Source organism: Podarcis cretensis (genome assembly GCF_951804945.1).
Source record: "Podarcis cretensis genome assembly, chromosome: 6".
Classification (NCBI taxonomy): domain Eukaryota; kingdom Metazoa; phylum Chordata; class Lepidosauria; order Squamata; family Lacertidae; genus Podarcis; species Podarcis cretensis.
In genome coordinates this window covers 61,888,306-61,902,248 of record NC_137175.1, presented here as the reverse complement: position 1 = coordinate 61,902,248, position 13,943 = coordinate 61,888,306, and the positions used below count along the sequence as shown (strand labels likewise).

At 42.9% G+C, this 13,943-nt stretch overlaps 1 protein-coding gene across 3 annotated transcripts in view; it reads left to right on the top strand.

The window, feature by feature from the left end:
- LOC307219124 (FRAS1-related extracellular matrix protein 1-like) overlaps positions 1 to 13,943 on the top strand; it is a 105,713-nt gene that overhangs the window by 22,011 nt on the left and 69,759 nt on the right. For all 3 annotated transcript variants that reach the window (XM_079982070.1, XM_079982069.1, XM_079982071.1), the window contains exons 15-18: positions 627 to 720; positions 2,894 to 3,146; positions 5,818 to 6,012; positions 12,565 to 12,750. In XM_079982070.1, the coding sequence (XP_079838196.1) occupies positions 627 to 720; positions 2,894 to 3,146; positions 5,818 to 6,012; positions 12,565 to 12,750 (728 nt within the window). The remainder of the gene's footprint in view (positions 1 to 626; positions 721 to 2,893; positions 3,147 to 5,817; positions 6,013 to 12,564; positions 12,751 to 13,943) is intronic.

Sequence of the window (13,943 nt, the reverse complement as noted above, 5' to 3'; positions counted from 1 at the left end):
GGCAACCTCTGGGGTGGGGTGGTGATGGTCACATGCCAGGGGAGGGGGACAGATGCAAAACTTAATAGAGTAATGTCAACTCTGTGCAGTAGGTTGGCTTCTGCACACTCTTGTGATCTGAGTTGAAAGGCAAATGCCAGCCAGGTGCAAAAGCAGAGCTGGGGGGAGATGTGGCCTGGGGGTGGGGGTGGGATATCTGTGGGGGTAATCTGGGGAGAAATTCACACCCCTGTTGTAGACAATGGACCAATGGTCTGGCTCAGCATAGAGCAGATTCCTATGTCCCAAATCTTTCCTGTTACCTGGGTTTGTTTATATAGCTCCCATGTAGATGCATGTCAGAGTAAGCCAACAGCTGTTCCTTATCTCTGACTTCTCTCCAAGAAAAAAAAATGCACTGTGGTCATTGCCATATTCCCATATCGCCAGCTGATGTAACTCATTTAGCATCACTGAATCCTGCTAGAGCCGAGCAGATTCTCTCAAGTGGAGATGTGGCCAAGACCCAAGAGTGTCAAGGCTATGAGCTGTAAATATGGAAGTTGATGGCCCTTGTTCTTTCCCAGCTTGCTTGTTCCAGCCTTTAATGAATGAATGCCCAACTCCTCTGTAATTGTGTTTAAAAGGTATCAGCATGACAGTTCGGAAACCCTTGAAGACAGAATAATATTTTCAGCAACAGATGGATTTAACACTGCAGATGGAACACTGAGAGTACAGGTAATAACCAACTCAGCAATGAACTTTACCAGCGTATAATTGAAAGGTATTAATCACGTACTGGCTTATTCAGCTTCACCAAGTAGGTTTTTAACTTTCATTAATCTTCCCTTTAGATTCACACCAAGTTCTCCATTTAGATTAGGTTTTATGCCTGGATTAAATAGGTTCATGATGCCTACAGATTACCAAGTCAAGGCCAATTTAGTTGCGGTTGCAGTAGACCTACATATTTAAAACCAGGACTGTTGCCAGATATATAAAGGGGGGAGAAAGGAGAGGACAGGGAATGACTGAAGTTGCATTGCAATGGGGAGTCATGAGCTGAACACTTCTCTAATGCATGCTACCCCACCCTATGCTGAATCCCAGATGTTTGGGGTTTTTTGTCTCAGTGGGGCTCCATATCATGCACAATGCGGATGCATTTTCTTGAAATTGGCACCCATACTTTCAGACATAAGTACACTTATGTGTGTAGGGAGGCAATTTTAATGCAATTTGGGTCAATAGTTTGTGGAATTCTGGCCCCTAAAAATCACACACATGTTTACATGGTAGATAGACAGTTCCAGGGCCAGCATGAGCTATGCTATGCGTTAACCATGTTGCTTTATTTATTTAACAAATTTGTATACTGTTCAATTGAAGAAGAAGAAGAAGAAGAAGAACCAGAACCGCCTTTACATCCTTATAAATAAAACATGTTGTCAGGGACTGGACTGAACAGGAGGAATGGGAAATGTGTCCTCAGTCTGATTGGCTCCTCTCAGAAGAAGAGGGGGGTGGGAAGTTTCTCCCTGCTTGCCTTCAGCAGTTTCAGGAGGAGAGGGAGACAGGGATGATGCACAGCTGAATGAGGAAATGCCTAGTTACGAAATAGTTGAGGAAGAGAGAGAAGTGAGAGAGCAGCCAGCAGAGACCTCCCTGGAGAGTATGGGAGACCCTCCTAGTTCAAGGGTTTGCGGGTCCCTCTGCATTCAAGAACGGAGAATGCGGAGGGATGTGCCTCCTGTCACTTTCCGTAGGGTTTCAGGATGTTGCTGGGGATGGAAGAAGTAGCCAGCGTAGCCAACGTCTCGTATGCGTGGAGACATGGATCTTTTGTCTTGGAACCAGATGACTGAATAAAAAACCATGAAATACAAACTGTTTGTTCTTCTTGCCTCTGAGGCTACGGGGGAGGAGAGGATACTCAACGCCTGACACATGTACACTGACAGTTGAAAACCGTTAAAAAGATGGATAAACAGTAGCACTGAAGCGTACGCTGAAGGTGTCAGTAGGCAGGGAGTTCCAAAGTGTAGGTGCTGCCACAGTAAAAGATGGATTTCTTAAATGTGTGGAATGAGTATTAGGTGGCACCTGTAGCAGTGCCAGTTCCGCAGATCAAAGAGTCCAGGTCTCTGAGGAGGGCTGTTATATGCTGACAGGGTCTCATTCCTGTCAGTGGCTGTGCTGCAGCATTTTGCACCAATTCCATCTTCTGGATCAAGTGCAAGGGAAGCCCTGTATCGAGTGCATTGCAGTAATCCCTTCTTGAAGTCAACCATGCCTAAACTATGATGGTCAAATTCTCCTGATTGCAGCTGGCCAAAGGTGTTTCTAGCCATTGAGGTGACCTGGACCTCCAGTGACAGGGCTGGATCCAGAAGCACTTCTAAGCTACATACCTGCAACCTCATCCAGCCGGCAAGAGGCCAGTTTCTTAGGCACGAGAACCACTCGCCCAGAGTGCCTGTATCTAGTCAGGATTCAAGCTCAGTTTATTTTCCTTCTTCCTCAACTTTTGGTTTAAGACAAACTTCAGTTCCCTGCTAGGTACAAATATGGGGAATTGTGCCCCCTGCCTGTGACTACTGTGACAAACAGCGGCCAATAAAATGCTTGTTGGGGATCCATGCTACTACTGACCTGGAAGAGACTTGACTCTTCAGAATAGAATATTGATGTTGATCAAAGAACTAGTGCAGTTGTAGATCAGCTGGCCAACATGAATGATGTACCAATCTAGCAAAAGCAAGCACCTGACAGATTGCAGTTTTTGCAAAACACAACTATGGAATTTTTGGATATGCCATCCTAATTGAGGGCACTGGTTTAAGACATTCAGACAGTCTATTGGCCTTCCTTCCAGCCATGTGTTATGTCTCTTCTTTCTCCCTCATTCAAGATCATACCAGTAAATGATGAGCCACCAGAGCTGCAACCTGGTTTAAGATCAAGTCTGGAGTGCCTGGAAGGAGAGCAAGTCTTCATCACGGCTGAATACCTCTATGCAACAGATGCTGACAGTGAAGACTCCAGACTCATCTATATGATTGCCAGGGCTCCAAAGCATGGGGTTATTCAAAAGGATGGCTTTGTGGTGGAGAAGTTCTCTCAACATGACATCATTCAAGGATCCATCTCCTATGTGCACACAGGTAATTAGCAGCAGCAGCTGTGTTTACTTTCAACAGTCTCTTCCAGGTGTCCATGCACTTTACTAGGTATACCCTCTTATATTCCTTAATGAGTGCCTTTTGCAGACTAATCTTTGCTTTAAGCTTTATTATTTTGTACAGAGAGGTTTTCCATGTTGTGTTTTCATTCATGATCAATAATTTTGTTTCCCACGAGAACATGCCATACTAGAAAACTCGGGCTGCTGCTTCTGCTCCCAAGTCTCTCATACGGCTCAGCCTTCCGCTTAATCACAGTGGTATTCAGAAGACAAAGACTAAAAATGAGCTAAAACTATAAAATCAGAATTCATTGAGAAAGTCTGCTGGAATAATAAAAAAAATGTATTCAGTAGGCTCTGGAAGTTCAACAGGGTGGAGGCTTGTCTGACTTCAACTCGAAGGCAGTTTCATAAAATTGGGCCCACAATACTGAATGAAGGGGTCCTTGTGATATCATTCCATAAAACCAGTCATTGTGGATAGAAGCTGGGCATCTGAGTCACTAACAGTTATTCCCCTGAAGGTATCAGTGTTTGTGCAGGAATATAAGGGATCCCTGAGGTATCCTTGACCCAAGCTGTTAAGCGACCTGCAAATTAATGCCAGAACCTTGAACCTGGCCTACTACGCAGCTTCCCAAACACTAGCCTTATGTTTAGTGTGATGAATTTACTTATCTCTCAACTCTTTTATTCACTCTTCTATTTTGAGATTTTACATATTTGAGCATTTCCCCCCTAGTAGCGACAAGGTCTTTTTTTTTTTTAATAGATGCAAACCACAAGCAACTTTAAAGGAACCTGCCTATGAAAATGCCACCTTGGTTTTTTAAAATATCTTTTTCTTGAAAATCATCTGGTCAGCATATTTAGTTACTGATTAACTTTTTATTAAAATATTATGTGAGCAATTTAGCCAGAGGTAAGCATTTTAAATCTCATTACTTTTAGTTTCAGGAATTAAGTATGCCTTTAAATCTTTCTCAGGAAAATTAGTGGGCCATTGGAGCTCCTTCAGAATGGTTGGGATTCCTTCTTAAGTCTGCCAGCACTCCGTAATGTATGGAGTGTATTGTGACTATAAAGATGGGTTGTAGCTGAGTGTCTCAGTCTCCTTTCTTTGTTGTCTTTACCCCACCTTTCTGCCTCCTCCTCTCTTGACCTCCTTCCCCTCTTCTGCCTAGTCCTGTTGAATTTGTAGCTTGTCCCTCGGGCAAGTAGCAAGATAATCGCCACATGGTGGTTTCATATATGGAAATGCAGGCTTGAGGTGGGATATCCATGCATAATGTGCACAATTTGTTTTTGTTTTTCATTTGTCTCTCTGCAGTCAGCACAGATGTTGTGTGTGTGCTACCCTGCATTTCTATTTACAGATGCTGCATTTGTATATCATGCTGAGCCAGACCATGGCTTACAGTTGCCACACAAATGGGCTGACTCCCAGGGTGGAGCTTTCACCTTCTTAGCTCCTCCCTGATCCTTGTAGCTCAATGTGGTGCAGGTATTGCTAAACCAGGTATTGACTTAACCAAGATCCCAGCTTCAGCTGATATGCTGATTTCTGCTGCCACGCTGTGCTGAGCTAAAAGGGCCAGGGAAGAGGAATGTGAGTGCAAGGTCCTCTCTAGAAGCCAGCCAGTCATTGTTAACCATAGTTTGGCTTAATGTGATGTGCAAAGCAGGTCAGAGAATAGTTGTGCTGAAAATACATGGATTTGTCCCTCTCCCCTCAAGCCGGGATAGCCAGCAGGACTGGGATTTCTCTGCCCCCTTGCTTACTCATCTATACTTTTGATTTTTACATAAATAACTTTTGCTTTTTACATAAATATTCAGCCTGGTGATTTCTTTCTTTTCTTTTCAAGCTGCTGTAAAATAACGTATGTCTATCCTAAAAGCCACAGCCTACTGCTACAGACAACTACAAGGTCCTTAGTCTGCTCTTATGCTTTCTGAAACTGTACTGTACAAGATGCCTAGTGGTGGAGTCATTTCCTAGACTTGTTTTGTTTTTCTTAAGCAGCAACCTGTGTGAGAAGGTGGGGCATGTCTGACCACTGCTGGTTTTTTTCTTTTTTCTTTTTTTAGAAATGAGAGAAAAAATTAAATTATAAAATCTAGCACTCTGTGGAACATAATTTATAGTGAATTAGATTTTGGTTTTCTGCTTGTATTATAATGTATGCGCTATGCATGTTAAACAAAGTGATAATTCTCATTGTTCGTCTCCTGATGCGCTGTCTGCCATAAATATGATTTATTTAAAATTGTGCATTACAAGAGAAAGCTTGCTAAGTGCAACTAGGCTTTATTTACTTTGTGCTGTGTGCTGTGTGCTGTTCAGACTGTCCACCTATTTTTATAGGGTAACCTTCTGACAAGATGGGCATCTGTGTGATGTTAACCAGTGGCTGTTTTAACATAAATGGTGGCAACACATTTTATTACATATGTGAACCACTAGTTGAGGCTGCTTAAGACAATGACTCCATTTCCTGTGTGCAAATGTCTTAAACCCAAACCCATCCCCTTACTGCTCTCTTTCTGTCCGCCATGGGGTGGGGTGGGGGAAAGTTACTACCTCATGTTTATTTTAAAGCCTGGTAGCTTATTTAAAGTGCCTTAATTTGTGTCTATGTGTTTTCCAGGAGGAGAAATAGGTCATAGTTACCTGACGGACAGCGTAACTTTGATAATCTCAGATGGAGAAGCTGGAACAGTGGATGGTTGTTGTGCTGACGCAAATTTCCCGCCACCTGTACCACTTCATCCCAGTTTACCAGTGTATGATCTAAACATCTCTGTGGTGCCCATTAACAACCAGAGGCCAACCATTCAAACTGGTATGTATTTACTAAACCGCTTCTTCTCTTCAGAGCACTGAGGTTAAAATCTTGACTTTATCCTTTAGGGGTTCAGATTGCACAGTTTGCTCTTCACTGAGTAATCTAGAACTGTTGAAATCAGCGGGAAGGTTGTGGTTCGAGGACCCGACCCCGCGAAGTGAAATGAAGACACAAGGACACGTGATATAAGGTTAATGGGCTAGAAAAGGCCACAACTTTATTGATTACAGCAATGAAAAGGTATTGGCTTAGGCATTGGATCGAAACAAGTGGGTTTATTCACCAGTAGGTGGAGCCTGTTGATGCTGATCCAACTATAGGCTCACCTCCTGCTGTCACCGAGGGTCGTGCCATGGCCTCCCGCCAAGCAGGCATCGGACAGAATACACGCCCGCCAGATTCCTTTAACAGAATACCCCTAAACATTGAAGGCATAGGCGTGACTCGCAACGGGACAACAAGGAATGAGGCCAGGGAAAGGCTGGCGCTGCAGCAAAAGGCTGCTGAACACGCCCCCTCCGTGGCACCTGGTTGGATGGCCACAGGGGGGGGCGTGAGCGCCAGCCAGGTGAGCTGGGCGGTGCTCGGGCTCCCGCCCACAACCACTCCCCTCTCTTTCAGGGAGGAGAGTCTTTGCTTTACGAGTTCTGTGGAATGTGGATTGCAAGCTGAGCCTTTCCTGCGCACAGCTGCATAAGTTAAACAGAACTAGTAGCTATCTGCTATGTGTGACCTGAACCTAGGTTCAAGCATGAGATTTTACAAACCTCCTCAACTTGTAGAATCAGTTTCCAATAGGTTTATTTTTTAATAGAAAAGCAGACACAGAGACAGACAGAAATGTCAGGTATTGCTTGCCATCACCTCAAACAGAACCTGAAGGGAACAGCATTCCTTCATTCCATGCACCTAAAATCTGGTATTTAGGGAGACACTGGCTCCAAGCAGTGGTTCCTTATTCTATCATCGTTACAGCTATTGACAGATTAATCTTTGGATCTGACTTAATCTTATGGCATTAAATTGAATAAACTAATTTTAATGTCCATGTGTTGCTCACTTGTAGGGTATTATTCATGTAAGGTGTTAATCTGGTGGTGCAGGTATAGCCCCTATGTGTGAGTAGGAGCTCGTGTGTTGGACTTCTACTTCAGACAAATGCGGGAGATGCATGGTTCTTTGAGGAAGTAGATGTGGCATTGAGGATGGGGCTAAGGGCATGTGACCATGTTGATATAAATTTTTGGAGGGCCTCCCCGAATGCACAATATTCCCCATACACAATATTCCAACTTCATCTTCATCACAGATTAATGTCATTCCTGCTACACACTAAGCCAGTGATTTCAGCTTGCTGGTGTAGATTCGCCCCCCCCCCGAGTAGTTTCAATAAATTCTGAGTCATTGTAAGTATTTACAAAGTTAGAATTTTTGCCTTACTTTGCATTTAACACTTGTTCTGATTTGCTTCTTTTTATTCTCTCTCTGCTCATTCACTCAATTTGCAGTTTGGTTATTTGTTTTAGATATTTCTAGGCTACCTTTCAAGTCGATGGCCTTCCCAATGCGGCTTACATTAATAACAAATACACAGTTCCAATAAAAACAGACAGTAAAACATGCAATTTAATTTGCAATAAAACAGTCAGTTAATAAAATTAAAGGCCCACAGAAACCTCACAGCAGTTTACACAATCAAACCTTTCAATTAAAAGCCAAGGAAAACAGTTTGAGGTGTGTGTGTAACTGACTCTCAAAACCTAAACTGAAGAAATCAGCTGTACCTCTCAGCTGTACCTCTCTTAAAGGTAAATGTATAGGGAAGAAGCCACTGAGGACGCTGTTTGGAAATTAACCAGCCAAAAGAAAGAACACAAAAGAGGTATTGGGTACACCTATCTAAAAGTAAAATAAAAATTGAAACCCTTCAGGATTTCCCACCCACTCCTCGTGATGTGGACCAATCAATAATGTACAAGAGCAAGAGGCAGGCCTTGTGTAAAAGCCAGTCAGGAAGTATAAGAGGTTCCATTCCTCATGCTATGCTAATGAAGGGTTATTGGTTTCTATACAGTAACAAACTTTTAAGCAGCCCCCACAACATTCCCCATGAAGGGGCTGGGCACCCACAGTTTTTTGCTCTGGGGCCGTGCATACCCCCGCAGGGGCATGTCAGCACACCCGCCAGCATGCATGGCCCTGGGCACCCATGGTCCCAGGACCAAGCTGACGGGCCTAAGGAGCACTTTCCAAAACAATACTCAAACTGAAACACACACAAATTTCAAAATTCAGGCTTCTCCAAATTTTGCAATGCAGCTCTGCAGTCAAGTAATGTGTACACATATATGTTTATTGGACAAAATGTTATTAGTGAAAATAACATACAAAAATACATATATATATATTTACTTTGCAAGACTTGTATATTGAGCAAAACCGCATACAAAATTGCATATTGGGAGAAATTCACTATACAATGCTGGTGAATTTCCTGGATGACATCTTTTCCCCCGATGCAAATGGATATGGAATTGTGGATAATGGAAGATTAGGAAAAAGGGACATTAAGAGTAACTAAAAATGACAGATTTACCTATCTCTGTTCCCTGGTGTGTAGAACACATCATTGGGGGCTGACTAGTTTTTCTGGTTTTTGTTTCGGTGGCAATGGAATCCACAAAACTCTTGGGACTGGATTCAATGCTGCCTGCCAAAGTGAGGTTTTGCCACGTTGGGTTAACCTTAGAAAATCAGGGTAAATGCAGCCCAAGATCATCATAGTGAGAATGACTCTGAGATGGTCTCACTGCAGTCTGACTATAATACTAAGTGAAATTAATTTTCACAATTAATTTATGCCCCATGTAATATGAATGCACATTTTCCCCCCAGTGCAGGCTGGTGTGGGATTTTTGTACTTTGAATCCTAATCCATAACTAGATCTCCATCTGGATCCATTGCTAAACACAGATGTACAAAAACAAATGTTTGGCATGGGGTTTGCCTCTGAAAATCCAAGTACAAAATATTAGGGTCAGCATTTTACTGCCAAAGATGGATTTGGAGCACCCGAGTCTCTTTTGGACTACCAAAATGAAGTGTCACTGAAATTTCAGTATTTTAACCATCCATTTGAAGCTTCAGAAATCGAAACATGAAGCTGGCTAATAAATTAGCAGAAAAAGATTCTTGTTTGCAGACAGTGCTGTTTTGCTATGACTTCATTTGTTGTTCAACATCTTGGATGGTTTAGTTCCTAGTATTTGAAAACAGACAGCATCTAAACCAAGTTTTTCCAGTTAGTAGTGGATGTATTATTCACAGATAAAAAACAATATTTCATTCAACTAAGTATTTTGGCTTGCATTAAATTTAGCTTGATGTCTAGAATATCTAACTTCTTTGGGGTTGGGGAGGGAAGGGAAGGAAGGAGCAGTCTATTTCTGCTCCATTTCCCTTCTACATGTGCTCTCACATCACATTTCTGCATTATTCTGTGAATTTTTAGAAATCTGGGAAAATGCAGTTAAATGCATTTAGCTGTGCTATGATTGTGGCAGGCCTCTGGTGATGGTGATTCTGAGAAAAGTCAGTGTCTTCAGCTCTGAACTAACTCATGATTTTATGTTGCTTTGCCCACCTATATCAAATGGACAATGATCGTTAGCACAGTATCCTGGGAAACGGGTCTCAAACTCAGCTCACAAGAATCTTGGTCAGAAGCTTTCCCACCTGAGATCTCTAACTAGATCAAGCTAGGATCTTGCATGTTTGTACACTCGTACCTACACAGTATGATATCTAGGAGTAAAAAGAAAAGAAAAGAGGCATTTCTAGGTTAAGATATAGCAATGTTGTTTTTTCCTGAGCTTCACACTGGTAAGGCACAATACAACTGAGATTGGAAATTCCATAGTTCCAATAGAAGGCTAGAACTTGGAAAAATTCAACTGGTGCGGAAGAGTGAGCAAGGTCACTGGTGACACAGCTCCATTCCATCTGTGCAGGCTCCCTCTTAGCAGAAGGAATTCAGAAACATGATATTTGTAGCTTTATTCATTGGCTTATTGCTTCCCAATTTTGTAGTTCTGGGTTGTTACTAGCATTATTTTAAAAAGCAGGTTATTTACACATGCTTAGCAATGAAATAAAGCTGTTCTTTCTTAACTAATTAAGTGCAACAGTCGTTTAATAGAGAAATTAAATGCGATCCTGCCTCTATGACAGCAAGGCACGTAACTATCATGCCTGTCTCCAGGGCAAGGTATTGTTTATTGTTTATAGCAGAAGCTACTAGTGCTTGGCATGTGTCAAAAAATTAGGTATCCCAAAAGTGGGCATGCAACTATAACTATTTATTTATTTATTAGTAAATGAGCAAACTGAGGTGAGGTTGGTGTTAGTTGACAGCACTGAGGTCACATTGGTTTGTTGAATGAAATCTAGAAATGAAACCTTGCTACAATATATATAGGCAAATCCAGAGTTATGGTGTATATGGTTCACTGTGTGTATGTTGCTGCTAGGGCAGGAGGCTGGTGCAGATAAAGGCATCAAAAGGCATCAATGAACTTAACTCCTTATTCAAAGGAATAAAAGCAGATCATGCGCAATAAGCACAGCAACTCTGTTCCCAGGAGGTCTTGCCCCAATGAGGAAGTTGCAAGAACTGAAGGTTCTTGCCTTCCCACAGTTCCCAAAGTCTCCTCCTCTCCTGGGTCCTTCCCAAGCAACCTGAGGCTTCTTTGCATGGTCTGTCTTTGCTCTATCCTCTTCATACCTCTGCAAGTTCTGGGAGACCAGGGCGGAGGGGAGCTGGTCAAAGCAGGAGGGGGAGACTCCCTGGCTTCTTCAGCAGTGTGCCTCATCTCTGCCTCTTGGCCCCACTCCAGCCTCTGCTTCCGCCTCTGCCACAGCCTCTTCCTGCTTACTAAACCATGTTATCTCTTCAGCTTCCCACACCTCTTCCTCCCAGTCTGCTCCCTCTTCTCTCTGACCATGCACCATCATCCCACCACCAATCCCCTGGATTTGAGCCTTCTTCTCTTGGGGGTTCCCTTGTTTTCTGCAAGCAACTAACTTGCCTGTAGACAGTGTTGGACTCAAGAGAATTTGGTTCACTAGACCTAGAATATACATACAAGCTGCCGTCTTTAAATGTCAGTTCAATGTCTGTTAAATAGGTTTGATGCTTCCCTTTCTGACAGGGTGGTTGAGAGGGTGAATGATCTAAGAAAGTGTTATTCATCCCGAGTCTATCAGGGATTGGACAGAGGAGGAATGGTGGAGGCCGCCTCTCCAGCCTGACCCTTCCAGAGAAGAGGAAGACAGTATAGATTTACAACAGTGTTTTGTGGGAGGTCACAGTTCAGAGGCAGAAGAGGGGGGAAGCTGGGAAATGATGGGAGAGGAGCAAGAAGAAGAAGAAGCACCAGGGGAGAGACAGCTGACAGACTCCGTGTCTTTAGAAAGCCTTCTCCCAGAACCTGGCGGGCATTGAAAGTAGGAGAGCAGAGAGCTCAGAGGCAGAAGGCACAGATCAGCCACTGTAGGAATAACGTATAATGGGAGAGACGGAGGGGGTGGGGTTTCACTTGGAGCAACATCATTACTCTAGCCCCTCTCTGTGAATATTGTATAAACAATATTGGTAAGAACTTCCTTGTCTTATCCATTCCTGGCAACCTGCTGTGGGTGGGTGGGGTGGATCCTTTGAAGCCTGACAGAGTCTTACAAATACTTTGCACATTACTATACACTTAATTATTAAAGCAATATGAATTTGTAAGAAATATTCTGCTTCAAAAGGATTTATTTTGCATATCATGAATGCTTAAATTACAAAATGCTGCTAACCTCCAACTTGACATTCCCCATTCCTGGCTCTTCACAACATCTTGACCCCTCACTGCATTCCAGTATTCTATTTGTGGTTGTTCATTTTGTGCAAATTGTTTCTGTGACTTGTCCAAGACTTTTACCACTGTCTTTCTGAACTCCTTATGAGAAGCATTGTGTCTTCCTTGTGCAGAAACCCTGGACAGATGACTTGTCAGATTCTGTTCTGCCTGTGGAGCTGTGTGTGGGGTGAAGTCATGGAAATTATAACATTGCCCCATACCTCCAACCCTGTGGGATAGCCAAATTTTACAAAGGGGAGTTTAAAGCAATTTAGTTACATCATTGATTGCATCTATTTTGAACACCAAGCTATATAAACACCATAGAAATTGATTAGAGGAGAATAGTTTGGATTATGCAAATATCAATTGAACCCATGCTTTATAGCTTTCCACACCTGTCAGGCACTGTGAGAAGAATGACTGCTTAATGTTTGCTACCATCTAGAGATACACAGCAGCCCAGTACTGCTGAGTAAGTTATCTTGAGCTGAAACTAGTGCTTTTCTCAGCAGCTACTGACCGGATCAATAGCCGATTATGTTGAGGTGCTAGACAGGCAGGCTATGATGACTTAGCAGCCTCTTAGTTATGAACAAAGTAGAGTTGGGATTAGCAACATTCTTCTTCTGCCCTTTTTTAAAGGGGAGATGTTTGTGGTGGAAGAGGGGTCGTCAGCATGCATCAGTTTAAAATATCTGGATGCCTCAGATGAAGACACAACTCCAGAGAAGCTAACTTTCTTCTTGGAAACCAGTCCTCAGTATGGATACTTGGAGAACATTCTTCCTACACCTGGACATGAGAAGAGCAATGCTGGAGTTAATATAAGTGAGTTACAGACTTGTTGCTCTACTTCTGCCCCCCCCCACTGGCCTCAAAACTCACGGGCAACAATTATGAAGGAGAAACTGATAAGCAGAAGGTTAGACTCTCTCCCCAGGCCCAAACACTAATATTGGGCCAAAATATGGTTTTGGTATTTTTCATCAACCCTGTAGATACATTCCAAAGAACTAAGGTTGCTTTGAAATGATTTCTAGGCTGTCATCGCCTTTCTCTACATTTTCTTAAGCTTTTTTGGGGTGTGTGGGGTATATATTTTAAGTGACTCTGAAACTAAGGAAGGAAAAAGCTTACGTGACTCTGGATCTGGAGCCTTTCAAGAAACACACCCCACTCCCTCCCACAAAAGATTTATATTCAAATGCTTCCCACCCCCATCTGTACTACACTGATTCAGAAAGTAGACCCATGCTTAACCTCTTTGCACAAAATGCTCATATACAGGGTTAGGTAATGTATCAGAGAAGAACTTGGCACTTCCTTAGAATCTCCTATGTTTCCACAGAAAGTCGGACAAGGGATTTCCCCTGCAGTTCCCCACTTCCATGTATACGTTCCAAGTGTAAGCAGAGCAAGACACTGTAGTTGGTTCCACCTTCCCCTCTCCTCTCCCTATACTTTAGGGAAGAGGGAGATGGTAGTAGGTGGCAGAAGACTGCTACAGTGGCAGACTTGGGTGCTATGGTGCCCTGTGCAAAGCCAAAGTTTGGTGCCTTCCCAAAGGATGGGTAAGGAGGGAGCCTGCTTTGGGAAGGAGGTGTGAGGGCTCTGGCAGGGTCCTAGAGCCCCACTCACCTCCTTCCCAAAGCTGGTAAAGCTCTAACTAGGCTAACCTGGGCTTTCAGAAAACACCCCCTCAGCTCATTGCCCAATGCACAGCCCTAAATTTGCCCCTCACTGCTATCACACAGTGGAACCTTTCTGCAGGGACATTTCCTGCCCAAGATTTTGGGTTTTGATTAGCAGAAGGAAATTATGCTCTGTGCACCGTTTTCAGTTTTCACAAAACCCTTTGCTGCCTGTTTCTCATTTCTGCAAAGTAAGGCTTTTTTTTAGTTACTTATTTATAAATGCATTTATATACTGTTAAATCACAACACATTTCAAAGCAGTTTGCAACATTAAGAAGATAAAAATCATACAATAAAAGCACAAGAAGTTAGAAACAATTTTTAAAA